Source organism: Excalfactoria chinensis, chromosome 1 (genome assembly GCF_039878825.1).
Source record: "Excalfactoria chinensis isolate bCotChi1 chromosome 1, bCotChi1.hap2, whole genome shotgun sequence".
NCBI lineage: Eukaryota > Metazoa > Chordata > Aves > Galliformes > Phasianidae > Excalfactoria > Excalfactoria chinensis.
In genome coordinates, this window is record NC_092825.1 from 90,432,674 (window position 1) to 90,451,365 (window position 18,692).

General features: G+C 34.6%; 1 protein-coding gene across 1 annotated transcript in view; it reads left to right on the forward strand.

Annotated features, from left to right (window-relative positions):
• GBE1 (1,4-alpha-glucan branching enzyme 1) overlaps positions 1 to 18,692 on the forward strand; it is a 143,298-nt gene that overhangs the window by 68,636 nt on the left and 55,970 nt on the right. Inside the window, exons 8-12 of the mRNA XM_072332994.1 lie at positions 5,891 to 6,006; positions 6,224 to 6,351; positions 10,515 to 10,613; positions 12,603 to 12,713; positions 16,547 to 16,718. Coding sequence (XP_072189095.1) covers positions 5,891 to 6,006; positions 6,224 to 6,351; positions 10,515 to 10,613; positions 12,603 to 12,713; positions 16,547 to 16,718 — 626 coding nt within the window. The remainder of the gene's footprint in view (positions 1 to 5,890; positions 6,007 to 6,223; positions 6,352 to 10,514; positions 10,614 to 12,602; positions 12,714 to 16,546; positions 16,719 to 18,692) is intronic.

Below are 18,692 nucleotides of genomic sequence, written 5' to 3' on the forward strand. Positions count from 1 at the left end.
TTTCTTTTCATTCTGGTGTCAGAGTACTGTTAACTTGTGCATTAACCTGAGCTGGGAAATCACTTTACTGCATAGCAGTTCTGGTTTGCCAACACCTTTCATCCTCTTGCAGTGACACATGTGCATTCTTTTTCAGTAGAGAGCTCACTGTTCCACAGTTGTGTCTTAAGATCTTGCAGTGTCAGTCAGTTTTTTAGCGAGGGCTGGAAGGAAAGCTGGCCATGAAACCTTTAGACTAAGCTATCGAATACACAGTTGAGAAGATTTTGCTTGTCATATTGGACCTAAAGGAAAGATAAAAATCAGAGAGTTGTAGTATTACGGGTGTTATTTAGTGTGATGCTTTTTTAATGTGAAATAGCATTTAAAAGATAAAGCTATTTTACACAGTAAAGATCAAAGGCTGTAAGTCTTGTAGCATTGTCAACATCTTCCATGTATCTCAGAATATAAATTGTATGTTTTCAGTATTATGAATTCCATACAGGTAGCAAAGTGAGCATAATCTAATCAAGTGAAATAAAAAGGTCATAAGATGGATCTGTTTCTCTTTAAAACAAACAAACAGAACCTCACATTGCAGGGAGCAGAGTGATAGTGATGAATGACTGTAAGTAGTAAGTGGGTTTTGTGGTTTTGTTGATTCTTTCACAAGTGCTGGGGCTTCACACCCTGCCCCTTTTTTCCCTCTTCCAGAGGGGAAGAAGTATGAATGATGTAACCAATATAAGGAAGGATAACTAATAACTAAGATGATAAGAGAATGTAAGACAATATGACATGAAAAGGAGTTACAGGTAACAAATCAAATAAATGGGAGAGAGAGAAGTTTAGACCGTGTTGCTCATTGCACTACTATAAATGGAAGAGAGGGTTTTTCTTCTGTTGCTGTGCTCTCCTGCCTCTTTTACCCAGAATTGGAAAACTTGTGGGGAATACTGGAGGCTTCTGGGAACTGTGGACTTTCTCAGTGTATCTTCCTCTCATGGAGCTGAAACTCATGTAAGAATAGCCAATGCTACTAAGACCCAGGAAGTGCAAATAGCTGAGAGTGCTGTGAGCTGACTAAAGAAAGTGCAGCTCTCTGGCACCGTGTTCCAGTACTAAGAGCTTGTTACATGATATCATCTTATGCAATACTGATAAAGGCAGGACAATGGGGAAGGAAAAGACAGTGGGGCAGTAATTAAGCTATGCAGATTGTTTCCCATTTATTTCCATGGAAACTACTTCAGGTACAAAGAACTTAATAACATTTTTTGACAGAGCAAATTCTCAACCACAAAACATTGGTTTTCAACATAGTTGCCACCATTAGTTATGCATTTTCAGCAGCAGTGAACAAGAGCCTGCATGCTGTGCTCATAAAAAATCAGCATGGCCGTCTGGAATGTGGCTTGTCTTCCATGTTGCCATTGCTTCTGCTGAAATGCATAACCCACCGCTTCAGTATGCTCTCATCCACTGTTTGCTCTTCATAAATATCCATAAACATTTTTAGCAAGCATGAAAGAATGCCAGTAGGTGCCATTTTTTCTGAAGGGAAATCAGTGACACACCTTTACTTTGTGTGCACTTTCAAGTCAGATGCCATTCTGTCAGACTCTGTCCCCCTACTGCCATCTGTCACACATCAATAAGATGTAATGGAATAGTGATGGGAAGGTTCAACCTCTACTGCTATCCACCTCTGATGTCCTGAGCCAACATAATAATATAGAAGACATTACTTTTGGAGCAGCTCTCATGTTTTCTAACTGTGAAAAAAAAAAAACTTTGGGGCTAGATCTAGAGCTAATGTTTATTTTAAATTCAGAGCCTTCATGGGAAGAAAAGGTGGTTCCTAATCCTTTCCAAGAAAATATAATCATGATGGATGCAATGTGAGTAGCATCTTTTCAAGTTTTGTGCAAATAAAGATGTATTGTTGTTGGAAGTGTTAGTTTCAAGTTTCACCCATGTACGAGATTGTGATGGACAGATGGACAGAAGTAAAAACTTTCCAACTTATTCATGTAACCTCTTAAGTTCTCCCTTGGCTCTCAACTCACTTTCACAATACAACATCTTGAACTGCCTGAACAAAGGGATTGTGGCAGCACTGTTTGTCTATTGAGTTGATAGTCTACATTGGAATTCTTTTTAAAATAAAAAAGATTAATCTGTCCGTATTCATTTAATGATATTTAAAATACTGTCATGCTAAAGAATAGCTCAAGAACTCTGCAAAAGGGCTGTATTCATTTTGAAGAATCCTATCACCTAAATTCTCGTGTAACTGGAATTTAACTTGAATGTAGAATCTTTATAATAGTCTGTCCTCAGAACTTCTATCAATTGCCTTCTCTTTATTTTAAAATAATCTTAAAAACTCAATGCGTTTTGAACTGTAAAATTTTAGTGTTCTGTAACTTCTCACTTGCAACTAAGATTAATTAGTATTTTTTGTAGTCAGAAGGTGCTTTCTCCTTTGTGTTAGTTTTTAAATATAACTGAACTGTAATGGCTTATTTAGCTGTTTAAAAGGCTGTCTAAAAGGCAGCCATAACAGTGCATTCCCAGAAATCCTATCTTTGGAAACTATGCTTTGCCTCTCTGGTTGTTACTGGGGGAGGAATAGTCAACTCATTGCTTCTGGGGACTGATACAGGGGAAATGACATGTCATTGCTGTTCTCTTCTCTTGGATTACTGTGTGCTCCAGGAGGATAGCACTTCAGTTTTGTTTTAGTATTGGCTTTTGTTTCATTTTGGATTCTGATTTCTGCACAATTCACTTAGGAGGCATAATGCCTTGGAATTCCAGAGTGAATTGTTATTTGCTCTCTTTATTACCAAAGGATGAAAAAAAGTAGATAATGAGAATGATTTACAAGAATTTTCACAGGTTTTCTGACAACCTAGTTGTTTAAATTCCTTATCACCTTGTAAAACCAGGTCATCTAAGCAGATGTGTGCTCATTTCACAATAAAAGCGGATTTCTCAGTTGAAATACATCAGTTATTTTTCACTGGGAGGGGGACAAAAAACAAGATTTCCCTGCAAAGACCACCTTTGTTTTGAATGATATTTGAGTGAATTCTCAATTGCTTAAATTTCTTATGTTGTAAATCATTTTGTTAAATGCAAATACAGCATATATTTTTTCTCGCTCTTAGTTCTTTCAAAGAATAAAAGAACTTTCTCAATTTTATGACATGTAAAATTGTGAGAAACTGTTAGGATGTAATTTAATGCACAACTTTTCCTCAAAAGAAATTACATTTTTAATGAATGCTATCCTGTTTGCATATCTGTTAAATTATGGGATCTATTTATTTTAGAAATGTTACTGAATTATTGCTTATATTTTGGATGTTTCATTTATGCTATGGTTTTGCAATTCCACAATTTTTTGTTACTTCTGTCATCTTCTATTTCTAGTGCTGCTGCTCCCATAAGCAAATTGAATTGGATGAAATAATGAATCTCTGTATGATTTGTTATTTGCTTGTTCCTTTGAAGCTGTTCTTCTGGCTCTTGCTTTGGAGCTGTGTCACCCTATAGGGTGACAATTATGGCCTAGAATTGCACCCTAGAAATTTTCTTCAAACTTTTTCTTTTTTTTTTTCCCCTCAAATTTATATGAGAAACAGATTTCATCTGTTTGTTTTCTTGTTTATTTATTTATTCATGATCTTCTCTCCTATGTGCAATCAGATGGCTGGAAAACACCTCCTGCTCCTACACAGGTTTTTAAAGTCATTGATTTGTTAACTAATGTTTTGATTCAGCAAATTCATCTTGTTTACTCTTCTCTGTAGTCACTTGTTAATGTAAAAGTAATTACAAATTATTTTCATACTTCCTTTCCATCTTTTTCAAAAGATCAGTCTTCAGTGCCAACAACGTGGGAAAAATTGCATGTGACCCATCTTGGGAATTCTGTGTATGTTTTACAAATCCTATTCATTGACTGCGAAAAGGTTATAAAGTCAAGCAGTCTGTAATGGGGAAAACCACTTTCTAAGACTTGTTGGTGCTTGTTACAATTCATCTAGTCTTTGTACATGTTTTATCTTAATCATGAGAGATTATTTTTATCACTGTGCAGCTACTGTTGATGTGACTCACAGTGCTTAGCTTACAGCAAAGAGCTTACTGCATACTTGATGCTGGCCAAGAAAAGATTCAGCAAGCATTGGCACAATGGTGCATTTTGAAGAAACAAGTTTGCCAGTTCATGAGAATGTTGATATCTTCTTAGTCTTTTCACCATCAGAGCATTATCTTTATTTTATTGTTTTTTCATTGCAAATCATCTCACCTAAAAAATAAGAAATATCTAAGAAGTTCTACAGACAAGAAGTTGGGATATTCCTACTATAATATTATCTTGCAAATTAAATAATTCTGAGGAAAAAAGTTATCATGTAATACATGCTCAAAAGGGTATTAAATGATTGAACTGAGGCAACACATTGATTTGCATTTCCAGCTTTGGAATTTTTGATTTAGTAATATTTCTGTTTCTATATGCACAAACACTTATATGCAATGCATGCAAAGAAAATGAGAAACGAGAGTTTGTTATTCAATGAGATTAGGATTTTACCAGGTTTATAATGCATCTAGGATGCTGCTGTATTTTATTATTTAAAGCAGCGCTTTCACGTGGGGATGGTTCTGGGAGGAATGAAGGTGGAAATGTTTCTTTTGTCAGAATAGAGTTTGTCCCTTTTGTTGTAATAGCCTTATGAGTGTGCTGCCTCTATTATCTGCTAAATAAAACAGAAAAGATCAAGGATCTCCTTCACTGGTTAATTCCATGTATGTGCATAGATAAATTACGTAGTGATGCTAACAAGTGCACCTTGTGTTACGTGGTACACCTTCCACCTCACCCTGCCAGAGGGTGATGAGTGACATGCCCTGTAAGCTTCTGTGTATCTTGCTCTTTTCCCTGAGCTCAAATTTGGTAGTGGGTGGGATTGTAGTTATGCTCTACTGTCAAATGTTGTATGCATGGGCAAAAAATACTTAATGGGAATGGCTGAGGTGGATGAGCTGTCCTGAACCTTAGCTTGCAGGAGATGCACTTGTTGCAGCCTGTACTGAGGGTATCAGAGTACAGGAACACAGTGGCACAACCAGTGGAAACAAGATAGGAGTGGTTTTGAAACTACTGAGGTCAACGTGCTGGGAGTAGGAAGACTTTTGGAAACTTTTCTGCTCTTTGTTACAAATTTTGTTTACAAATGCCTCTGTGCTTACTTTAGAACTTCTTTTATATTTTCAATTTACTGTCCTTGCTTTGTTTGTGTATTTATTACATCTCATTCCCATTGTTCTGAATTGCAAATAATCTCTCTTTTATTTCCATTAGTTTGTGCTTTAAGCAATTTCTATAACACAGTATGTGATATGGTGCTAACGACTTACTGATGACATGTTATTTACATGTATAGTTGGGGGGGAAGAAAAAAATAACACAGAAGTTTTTGAACTTCTGTTGGGCCTAGAAATTGCCATAAGATCCATAACATCTTGCGGAGCAAATCTTAACTAACATAACTTCCTTTCCATTTTTATTAAATCTATTTTCTCAGAGTATAACTAGTTTTAGAGATGCAAGCCATGCATACAGTAACACATTCTGTATGAAAATACATTAAAACACTAACTAAGATATGTATGTGCAGATAGATTGTAATTTTTTTCCTAGCTCTCATCCAGTAGCTTAAAATACAGTGCAGTAAGAGACACAGATTCAAGGAATGGGAAAAAGGTCATTAGAAAAAATAAAATGTCCACTCTGAGTAGTGTACATAGTATATTCAAGTAGGTGCATTGTGTAAGGAACTGTAGTTCCTTACAAGGTTTCTAAAATTTTCTGTTCATGTTATTTCAGCTGGGAAGTTTTGAGATTCCTTTTGTCTAATCTGAGAATGTGGATCGAAGATTATGGTTTTGATGGCTTCCGATTTGATGGTGTTACATCTATGCTGTATCACGACCATGGGATTGGTAAGTAATTTAATCAGTTCTGATGTAAGCAGTCCTGTTGCAGCTCTGTTGTGGAAAATGTGTTACAAAAATTAACTGAATACTCAAAAACTAATCTAGGTTTGCCAGTAACTTTTTTCTGTTGCTATGAAGATAGATTTGAAATTTTGAATAACAATTTTACATATTACAAAGTATATTTTTAAAATGTATGTTTTTAAACTTCCTGTCTTAATAGGCAAAGAATTCAGTGGGGATTATAATGAATATTTTGGCCTAGATGTGGATGAAGATGCTTTGTGTTATCTGATGCTGGCCAACCACATGATTAACTTGTTGCATCCAGACTGCATAACAATAGCAGAGGTAAAATCAGAATTTTTCATACTCACTATTGATAATTTTGCTTTTGGATGTGATTTCCTGGTAATTATCAAGTCATCCTTCAGGGACTCAGGGAGTGGCATGAACTGGTAAATATTAATTAGAGGACAGACTGTGCCTTGTGAGGGGGAAAAACAACTGGAATACACATACTGGGAATTTTTTCCACATAAACCAGTCATTAACTAATGTGAAGATATATTTATATTCTTTTCTTTTTTTCCTTCTTTTCTTGAACTTGTAATGAGGTTTGTTTTTATTAGTTTTTTTTACTTTTTCATGATTGCTATTTGTCACTAGCAACTCATGGTACTAAAAATTAAGAGCCCTTGTGCTGTTTTGCATATTTTGAATTATGTTGGCATAATTGACAATTAACTTTCATAATAAATGTGATAAATTTATAAATACTGAATGTGTATGGTAGTTTATATTTAGTGTTAAATTCCTTCAGGTTTCTGAGGGAGTATATAGGCTTTGTTTAAGTTGTTTGAGTTCTCTTGAGGATTCTTCTGTTGTTATATTTAAATAATTATTTTCATTAAATATATATATATATATGTATGTATATATAATTATGGGACTATATAGACTGTTAATGATACACTTTTGTGTTAGAGTTCTTAGTTCCTTTTCAGAAAACAAAATCATGGTAAGTTTACATTATAGGCTAAAAGCTTAGTGGAAGACTATCAAAACCACATCTGGTAAGCAATTAATAATAAATGGTCTCATTATTCTGTGAGTAAATGAGAAGGCTTATTTTCTAGGAAGCTGTAGATTATAAGTATACCTACCAATGAAATTTTGAGTTCTATCTGCCTGTATTTCCAGGCTTAGGAACTCTTTATCATGAGTTCCCTCATCTGTTTCTTCTGCTTGTGTTGAAAACTGCTTCTGTTTCAGTGCATCAGTTTGGGAGTCACTGTACAGAAGACAAATTTGATCCAAATGGATCAAAAGGAGAAACTATTGGCATAAATGAAAACAAGAAAAGATAATGAAGAGTATTTGTTTGCCTATAATGATGATAGAGTGAATGCCATAGTAGTAAAATATGTTTTTGCATAACCATAACTAATCATATTATATATTACTTTTCTCATACTTTTTACAATTTTTTAATGTTCTGTGTATTCCAGATCTGAGTAGTTTCTAAATTTTTAGGTATTTCTGTCTGTATGTTTGTTTTTCATTTTGTCTTTTAAATAAAACTATGATTAAGGCTTTGTATAATGAGAAGGAGAAAAAAATGTCAGATGTCTTGGAGGCCATTAGTCATTCTTTTGATTTAGGAGAACTGTTTAAATTAGTTTTCTAGTGTCTACAGTGGAAAGAAATGGCACTTTACTAAACTTTGAGATTTACAACATATGGGATCTCTATATTTATTTACCTTGACATAAAGATACCTACATAAAGAGATTGAATATTGTAGAAAATACTGTTATAGTACAGAAATTCTTTTGACAGCCTGTCTTATTTTTAAAGCTGTGCACCTCCCTTCAGTATGGCTACTGCTAAACTTAACTCTTCTATTAATTTTCTTCAATATATTGAAACAGTGAAGTTTTATATGAAAATCATAAAGACATACAGTTTGAATAATACTTCAAAAGAGAAATAACATAAATTTGTTCATGTTGGAAGGTAACTAGGATAATCTAGTCTTGCCTCTTGCTCAAAATATGTTCAAAACTGAGCTTAGGCAAGTTTGGCTGCTCAGTGCTTTTTTTCAATTGGTCTTGAAATCCTCCAAGGACGTGTCTCCCACTGCCTCTCTGGGCAGTCTGTTTATTCAACCTCCTGGTGATTTGCATTTCTCCTTATACTCATTTAAAATCATCTCTGTATTGATGTAGCACCTGTGTCACTTATTCTCCTGCTGCTTAACTCATTATGGAGACTGTCTTCTCAGTAATCCCACAGGCACTGACTGTTGTTAGGTCCTCTACAGTCACTTCTTGCCCAGGCAGAACAAGGCCCAGTCTTCAGCATGCCCTTAGAGGGCAAGGGCTCCAGCCTGGTGTCCTGCTAACCTCCTGATAAAACTCCCTTTGGTTTGGCAGTGTCTGTCTTTAACTGGGCAGGGGAAAAAAGTAGATGCTGTTTTCTTTGTGGTCTAATGACTGCTGAGTGAAGTGTGATAATCCCTTCCTTTGATCTGTCTGTTCATGCAGCTGAGGTTGATGCCAGACATCTCTGGTGCCAGGACAGGCTGCTGACTCCTGTTCAGCATGCTGCCAACCCAGGGCCTCTTCAGCAGAGCAGCTCTCTGGCTTGGCAGATGAAAGTGGCTAGTCCATGTGTGTCAAACCTTTTGGCTTGCCTGTGTTGCACTGGGTGAAGAGGAATTGTCAAGTGGTATATAAAAGAGATAATATACTTAATATATTTAACTAATAACACTTTTTTTTTTTTTTTTTTTTTTTTAAATTGGACTAGTATGCTGTTTGACCTTGTTTTGTGAAACTAGTGCATCAGGGTGGTTTGATGGCAGTGGTTGCAATTCTTAATGTTCTCTGAAGGTGTTTGCCAGGGGTTTTTAACGGGATTTTTACTGTTCCTGTGCTTCATCCTTGAAAAGAGTTGCTCACAAATGTACGTACTGCCAAAAATTGATAACGCGTAAGGCATGACTGTGAATAGGGGGAATTTTTTATCTGGGAAGAGAGGTCTTTTAAAAGTCTGGTAAAGTGACATGATCAAAATGTTGAGTTGGATATCTGATTGCAGCTCTGTATGTTCCATTTGAAAAATTGCGGTTAACATATTTATGTTGACTGAAAATGGATTCACGAATATGCAAAACAATTTATGATTTTTCTGTCAATCTTGAAACCTAACCTCAAATTCTTTTATTGGAATGGAAAGCACAGCTGCATGTTTTACATTGTTCACAGAACTGTGTTTAGTCAGTGTATCAAAATGCGTAACATCAAAATTCATTTGCCCTAAGCAGAGTTAGCACTGCACTGTGCTCGCCCCTTGCCCTGGATTCAGCCCAGAGAGTGCCGATTGCACACTGACATTTGGTTGTTGTGGGAGATGGGTGCATTGTCTGAATTTGGTAGAGCTGCTCATTGGGATAGAGCTACCACCATGGTGTCTTGGAATAGAGGGTGGCTGCAGTGTTCAACATACCTTGGTTATTCCATGCCATGGGCAGGATTTGATATTTGCCTTTGCTGAACTTCCTGAGGTTGTTTTATAAGTGTATATGTGTAACTTCATGTGCAAATACCTTTTTCATTCAGAAGGAAATTCCACATCTTTTGATTTTATTACAGATTTTGCTTTGAAATAATGTTCTAGTTTAAGATAAATTCAGTTCTATATAAACACTTGAGTAGACACAAAAAATGTTTGTGTTAATCCATAGCCATTGTGGTGGAATGACTCTCACTTACATAAGGTAATTGAACTGATTGTTGCTAGATATTTTGCAATTATTTTTAGTTTTGCATTTTCTACTTAGATAATCTAACTTTATAGGAAAGATACTGTGATGTAACTGTCTAATAATGATGCTGTGAGTATTAAGAACTTTGAATTCCGAAATTAAGAGTGACCAGCCTCCATGAATATAAAGCTGGAGAACTATGCAATTTGAGTGTGTTAGTTTCCAGGGCTAGCTGAATCAGTAGTTTTATGTGTTTAGGAAAATAGTAGAGATTGTATTTTTCTTCCTTGCTGTACTTAATTCAGCCTTTTACTTTTATGCCATTCCTTATGCAGAATATCAATAAACAAAATGAAGGTTTCATTTGTCTTTTGTTGATTACTTTTTACTTACTATTGATTACTTGAAGCTCAAGAGAGCTAATTATTTCAAATTCTTCTTCTGCTGAGGTCTCTTTTCACATATCTATTCTTTCTCTTCAAAAATCTATTCTATACCAAGGCTTTATAGTGGAATACTTGAGACAAGTCATAATGCTTCCCTGTAGCTTGCATTCAAAGAGTAAGTCTATGCTGCAATCACCCATAGATTTTTCTTTCTCTTTCCCTCTCTAATCCCCGTCTCCCCCAGTCAATCATAGAACCTGTTTATAGCACTTGTGTATAGTGAAGTACAACTGCATGATGGAAAAGCTGAACAAATAATTACTATGTTAGCCAAATTATGTTATGTATTATTTAAGGATGTTTCTGGAATGCCAGCTCTTTGCCGTCCTGTTGCAGAGGGAGGAGGGGGATTTGATTATCGACTAGCCATGGCTATTCCAGATAAGTGGATAAAGGTGAGAAAATGTGTTTTAAAACTACGTTCTGCTCTTCAGAGTGCTATGTTTCTCTGACCACACATATATAGAAACACTTCTAGGAATTCTGCTGATGAATATAACTGTCTCCCTCATCCATTAACTTAATGCCCTACTAGAATAAATTCTGACAGTCTTGAGCACAGATATTAGTGGTTGAAATGAGAGCTGTCAGATATCATATCTCAGGTTTGAGAAGATGAGCAAGATTATGGGCTGTTCTTTGCATTTTAGCTTATTTCATTTCTTTATTCAATGCAACAGGCATAGACTTCATTTTATTTGAAGTAACCTATAACTTGGAGCAACAGTAGAATGTGTAGTCAATATTGAATGTAAACAGGTAAATAATAAGATAACCATATGCACATAAGTTAGAAAGAAACAAACAAAAACAGACAACAAAGTCTTCTGGAATTGGGCATAGCAATTGGCACTGAGCATAGTTAGAGCTGAAAATTTAACCAAAATAAACAAGAGCTAATTACTCTAACATCAACAATCTACAGCATGGGGTAACAAAAGAATAATAACTTTGTAAGTGCTCTTCAAGAACAATAATATGCTAATGAACACTGACTGTGATAAGGATTAAAATCACCTTTACCTTGTTACAGAGAATCACACACAAAAAAAAGAGAATGAAACAGTAAAAGAATGGAACAATCTCAAAAGGCTTTTACTAATGTTTTAGAGAATGTTTTTCAGTTAGATATAAGATTGCATTCAAATCCCCGGGGCTATCATGATAATCTGAAAACAATAAATGTTTTATACGAGCATTAATGCCCCAGTAAATGTAGTGAGTAGCTTAAAATAAAAAGTGAATTAACTTATCTTCAGAATCTTTTGCTTTTGTAACTAGGAGGTAAAGAGTAGATCAACTGAAAAACAGTTTTCCTTCTTTCCATGTGGAAGACAAACTTGCCAGGTTTTGTAACAGCATCACTGAACTTCGGAGTGGGAAGAAGTTTAGATCCTGAATATGGTGTAGGCACATAATTTTGTAATGACCTGTTGTGATGTTGCTTATCTATCTATTTATTTATTTATTTCCATTATAAATTAAAATTCTCTGCCACACCTAGACAAAAATGAGTGATTTTTCCGCATAGGTAAAATGCATGTGGATGAATTTTATGTTGTACAGAAAAAAGACTTAAATTTTTAGAAGCAAAATGTTTGAATCTTTTTATTCTGGACGGATAATCTTCTACAGCATTTCCTGCTGTGGTGTCTTAGTTTAGCTTACTCTTATTTTAGTTCAGGAGTGTGTTGATTTTACAAAAACACAGAAGACCTTGAGTTAAGAAAGAGGTAATGTGCTTAGTCTGTTACCACACTTTCGGAACAAAAGCAAGGCTACAATGATTTGGAGGGTAAATATTGCAGGCTAGCAGTTGCTTGCTGACTTTTCTCTCTAGCTCTAAAGGATACATGTTTTAATCACCTGTTATTCTGAGCACCTTCCTAAAAGAAGTTTTAGACCTGAAAGATTTTCAGCGTGCTCTGAACTTGTTCTGATGGATCTGCATAAAGCTGCTACAACATGATAGCTGCCACAAGAGTATGAGTATGAGAATAAAAAAGTTGTTGAGGAGTGCGTAGCGAGTTACAATCAGAATGTTAAATTTTACAGCACCACATCAGTGTTCTTGATGTCACTGCTGTTTTTTTTTTTTTGGTTGTTGTTGTTGTTGTTTGTTTGTCTGTATATCATATACATATAATATACTGAACATAATGAATGAATTACTGAATTGAATGTAATGAACAGAAGTCTTTTTGGATCATCGCTGAAAGCTCCATAACTTCAAAATTTAGTTCACCGTTCATTGACAATTTCTGTGCCAAAATAATGAAGAAAGGAAGGTAGTACTGTGCTTTAAGTAAAAAAAAAAAAAAAAAAAAAAAAAAAAAAAAAAAAAAAGCATTAACTTTTCATCAATTTTTCTTTTATTTCTGTAGATAATTAAGGAGTTGAAAGATGAAGACTGGAATATGGGCAATATTGTGTATACATTAACAAACAGACGATATGATGAGAAATATATTGCATATGCAGAGAGTCATGACCAGGTATGATAGAAAATGCCTATTTATTTATTTATTACTTATAAATACACAAAAAACGAGGCGTAAAGGTGTAGTTGATTTTTTGCTATTAAAATTGTGCCTTGACTTGAGAAAGATAGACAACAGCTTCAGACGTGGGGAGGTCTCATATACTGCTTGTAGGCATTTTTGTTCTGGCTTGTTTGTTTGTTTTGATTTGGTTTTTATTTGATCCTCACTTGCAGGGGTGGGTGGTGTTAATTTTCAGTTTTGTAATTTAATAAACAAGTCTGGCTTCTAGTTTTGCCTGCCTGTCAGATGACATAGGAAAGCATATAATTTATAATTTCAAAAAATCCAGTTTCCATAAGGTAGGTTGAAGCACTGCTTATGATAAGCATAAACAACATGACAAGTTAGCAAATTTACTTACTGAATCACTGTCTGAAATGGTTGTGTTCCCTTCAGAAAAATGTTTCATCTCTTAAAGGATTGCAAACTCCAATTCTATTCTGAGATCTAAATGGTGTGTTATTTAATAATTTTGTGCAAAGCACAGCAATTGTAGTTATTCTGTATACAGAAAAACAAAAAAATAATGATTAGTTTAGATAACACTCAATTCCCACTGTCTTTCTAGTTGTTTATTTCTGAGGTAACAGAAAACATGATAGTTGAGAGTTTTAATATTAGAAACTTAAAAATAAGAAAAAAGACAAAATAGTTTTTTAATAAAAGGTTTAGAGTAACCTTTTATCAACGCTTTCATTTACATAAGAGATTGATGTATATTTTCTATGCCATCTATTACGTAAGTAAGTCAACAGAAGTGCTTAAAATAACATCTATGTTGTCATTTAAAATAAGAATTTATCAACTCACTTTTGTGTGCTTATTTGCCTTCTTATCTATGAGATTCTTACATAGCATTCGTACAAAGCATAAGAGCAGAGTCCCTATCCTGGTGAAAAATTGAGGTATTATGTGAAAATGCATATTTTTCTGCTTATATGCTTTTATAAAAGATGAGTCTTCATCCTGAAATGTGAAGGTTGCTCTGAATGTAATGCCTCCCATTCATTTCCATGAAAACTACAGTAAATACAAAGAGCCCAACACTATTTGATAGAGCAAATTCTCAGCTACATAACGTGATTCTTCTACACAGTGACCACCATTAGCTATGCATTTTCACCAGCAATAAACAAGAGCCTGCATGGCACTCTCATAAATATTTGCACCAGAGGAGGTGACCCACTGTTTGGTCTTTGTAAACATTCATCAAGTATCTACAATAGTCAGTGGGTGTCATTTTTTTTTTCTGCATGGAGGAATTCGGTGACACACCTTTGCTTCATTCGCACTTCCATGTCAGACACTATTTGTCAGGCTGCCCCCCTGCTGCCATCTGTTGCATGACAACAGAAGGTAGTGGAGTGTTTGAGGGAAGGGTCAACCTCTACTGTCATACCATCACGGCCTCTGACACTGTGGGCCAATGTAATAAAATAGGAAGCATTACTTTTGAAGGAGCCCTCATATAGCATTACTTTGTTTTATTTCATACTGGGTTTTATGAATTCTTTTTCATGTGACAGTGTATTTTTATTTTAAAATCTTATTCTTTGGACTAAGATCTGTATGTATATTTCAAATTTAAACAGGAAGATAGCTATGTGGATTGCAGATGAACGCCAGGATGATATGTGAAAAGGTGAAAAGTAGGACAGAGAAACAAAATGAGGTGATAGTTAAAATGTGATGTAATGATATGCAGTGAAGCATATAAGGGTCTGAAATGATTCCAATTTCTTACATGTAATAATGGTTTATGAGCAGACTGTAAACAGTCAGATTCTAGGGCCTTGTGATTATAATACGCACATGAGAATAGCAACTCAATGCTAATAGCAGTCAGAAAGCATATATTTTTCTTGGAATTATTATAAAAGGAGTAGATTGCAAAGAGTAAAATCAGCATCACTGTAGCCTTTCATAGTTTACTTGCATATTGAATGCTGTGGACAGGTGTAGTCCTGTATCTCAAGTCAACCAGCATAACTGGAAGAGAAGTTGACAGAGTTGGTAAGAACAATTAGATGTATGGAACAGCTTCCAGAAGAAAACGAAATAGACCAAGACTCTTCAGGAAAATAAAAGATCATTAAAATTGGAAGAGCATCAGTTTATAAAGTCATCAATGACATAAAAAATGTGAATAGTGAAGAATTGCTTTGGTTTCTAGGAGAAATATTAGGGAATGTTAAATTAAATGAAGAAATGCCAGAATCTGCATGAAGAGAAGAGTTGTTCCTCCCCCCGTTCTCCAGTGTGAAGCAAATTCTGTCATGTTATGCTATGTTTGTACCACGTTTACATAATTTTAAAAGAGTCTGAATTTGTTTCACAGAATATTCCTGGAAGACTTACGAATACCAACATTATGTCTCAACATCTGTCTGTTGTTTTTGTGATAGTGTTTTTGGGAAGTGTCGCTTAAAGTTTGGCTCCCTTCATGCTCTGTTCTTTCACATCTGCTATTGGCGGGTTTTGGAGATGTGTACTAAGCCAGATAGACTGCTGTCTGTTGTACTACACTTGTTGTATCTGTGTCAAGTAACTCCTTCATTGAATTAGAAGAATATTCATTAATGACAAAAAGACTAGAGCCAAATGGAAGACATATTAATACAAGTCTGCTTAATACAAGACTTCTTAGCATTGCAGTCTATCCATTGCTAGGCAGGCACTCTTCCCCCTCCCCCCTCCATGCCCCCCAATGGAATGAGAGTACTTTGGGGGAATTATCTATTTATGACATTATATTGTCAGTCTGAAAACTATAGGACGTTGGAGTTTTTCACCTACACCTGTTTGTAACTCAGCTGTTTCTGTGGAACATAGTAAGTTTTCATAATAGAGTATAAAATGAGGATTAGGCTGATTGAACAAAAATTACAGATTTACACACAGACATTCTGAAACATTTTCAACTACTTGTATGCTAATATATTAGAATAATCCTTGTTATTAAAAAGATTTGCTTGGCCTTTCTTAAGTACTGAAAAAACTAGCAAGCTAGTAATTTGGATGCTGTTTTTAGGTAGAAATACTACTCTATATTGCTCCCTTGTGTAAAATCAGAGAACAAATCATATTCTTGATAGCATATAAATGAATGCTTCACAATCTTTCTGTATCTTTGAATCAAATATATTAATAGTCTTTCATTTGTGCATCCCAGGTACTTGAGGTGTTTGCTTTCTCATTTTATGTTTTTCCTAGAAAAAAATCCAAAATGATGGGCTACTTGTGGCTTATTGAGCAGAAACTAACATTTTATATTTGATCTACAGAAATGTATTCAGAATTAACTGTGTGGTTCAATACCATCAGGTAAAACGTAATACCATAGCTGGAGTTAGATGGTGCTTGTTGATTGTATACACACAAGCAGAGTTGCAGCTAGATCAGGGATCTGGGCAGGGTTCAGCTCAGGGATGTGTCCTTGCCTCAAGTTACACTTTTCTTTTTGACATCAGATTATATGATCACATGGGTGTGGTATATATTAAAAAATATAATTGCTGCAGTAATTAAAAACTGGGCTCACTGTAACCTTATAGTCATAAGTAGGGGCAATTTGTTTGCTTTATAAGCTAGGACTAGGTCATGTTCACCAAGCTATATTTTTGTCTCCTCACAGACTATTCAAATTATCCCCTTACAGAATAGAAAACTAGCTTAAAACAAAGAAAAAACAAAAAAGCAAAAAAATAAAAAAATAAATAAATTAGAAACTCTTCTAGTACTCCAAGGGGTTTCTTCTTGTTTATTTATTTATTTTTTTTCAATAGGCACTTGTTGGTGATAAGACATTGGCATTTCGATTGATGGATGCAGAGATGTACACAAACATGAGTGTGTTCACACCTCTTACTCCAGTTATTGATCGTGGAATCCAGCTTCATAAAATGATTCGCCTCATTACTCACACACTTGGAGGAGAAGGCTATCTCAACTTCATGGGTAAGTAATCTTAGGAGCATGTCTTTCATTTTCTCATCTACAGAGGGAAATAAAAATATATGATACCATCTTACAGCTGTACTATTTTTTTAATGAAGATTTAGCACAAATGGTAACAGGTTTTTTTCTATCTTTAAGATGTATTGTAAAACAAGAAAATAAAATCAGTGGGGCCTCTAATTGTAAAAAGAAATAAGATTTTTAAAGTTTCCAGTTACTCATATTTATCGTTCAAGTGAGTATTTTAATTGTAGTTCTGTGGTTCTGTCTGTGTAAGTCTTACCTTACAAAACCAGGCTGTCTTTTGTCTCTTCTCTCCTAAGATTTGTAGGATAGCACTGAAATAACTGAAGATAGCTGTCATTTCAGTTATTCAGTATCAAATAATTAGCACAAGAAAGTAATCTGGAATCAGTTGTTTTATATTTCATTGCTTCCAAGTGAAGAGCAGGAATTTAATGAGGTGTAGGCAAGGATGAATCAGAGACAGGAGGCACATCTGCTGTGGAAGCAGGGAAATAGTGAGAGCTTGCAGTACTTATTTCTTCTTTAACTCTAAAATACAACTGTTGCATTGCTTCCTAAACACTAATGCTACAAAGCCATCCCCATCCCACAGTTCTCATTTCATCAGCCAGTTACAGTTTCATGTGGTGGTCTTAAAAAATTAATGTTATTAGATTTACATGCAGTGCTGAAACAAGTTATGCTTGATGACCTCTTTGCAAAATAACCCATATGTTATCTATTAGAAAAAAGAAAAATAAAATTATAATTCTGTAATGTGTTAGGTCAACTTTTATACAGCAGTTTTGTTAGTCACATGAGAGGCAAAAAAGGGTGAAAGCATGCTGAAAGCGGTCATCTTGGATGACTTTCAATAAAATACTTGAAAATTATAAAAGCTTTAGCTTAATATTGCCTTTAGTTTTTGTTAGTAAATGACATTTACTATCAAGTTTGAGAAGAACTAGCTGTACTTTGTTCTCTTTTCTTAATAGTATGTTTAAAATAATATATATTAATATGTTTCTAATTAAAAAGAAAAACCTTAAAAAGGGAAATGCTTTTTTATTCAAATCCTTTTTTATTCAATAACTAGAGTAACTTCAGTACAGTGCATTAAAAACTTCATTATGTGCTACACTAGCAAAAATATCGCTGCCAATAAAATACAGATTTTTGTCCCTACAGTGAAGAATTATTTAAAAAAAAAAAAAAAAAGTGAGTGCTGTTGACAGGCCACAAAATGTACGATGGATGACTTGTGCTGTTTCATTCAAACTAGTGATACTACAGTAGTTGAGTAAGCAGGTGTTTAGAAAATATCCCTACTGAACTGCAGATGTCTCTGGCTCAGATTGACTTCATAAGGTTAGAGAAACAATAAGTAATTCAATGTGGCATGTTAAATTCAGTGTGTCAGTGCTGGTTGATTGAACAATTAATATTGTGTATCCTTCAGTTCTGGAAATGTTTCAGTAAATAAATTATTATGCTATATGTAAAAGGAGAAAAAATTGAATGTTGGATGAGAAAAATGTATAAACTTAGTGTACTTAAAATGCACATTGCAACACGCTGTTTTATGCTTTATGTTAAGCAAACATAATGACAAATGAGCTCTCTAACTTTATTTTTTGAGAGAAAGCTAAGAGTTAGGAAGAGAAGGCTCAAGTGAGGTGGAAGAAGACAAGGAATCTCTTTTCAGAACTGTGGAAGGCACTCTGGTTGCCTCTGTGCATCCTTAGGTTTATTTAAATATATATATATTTAAATATAAATATAATATATAAATATATATATATATATATATATTATTTTTCTGAAAATGGAGATACCAAAGCAATATTATGCTGCCTATTCATTACTTTCTTTACCTCAAAGAAAAGTAAACCCCTTCTAAAAGTATTTTTTAGCAGAGCTATATATGGGGTTAGAAAATTGTGCATGCTCAAATATATGCTTGACTTG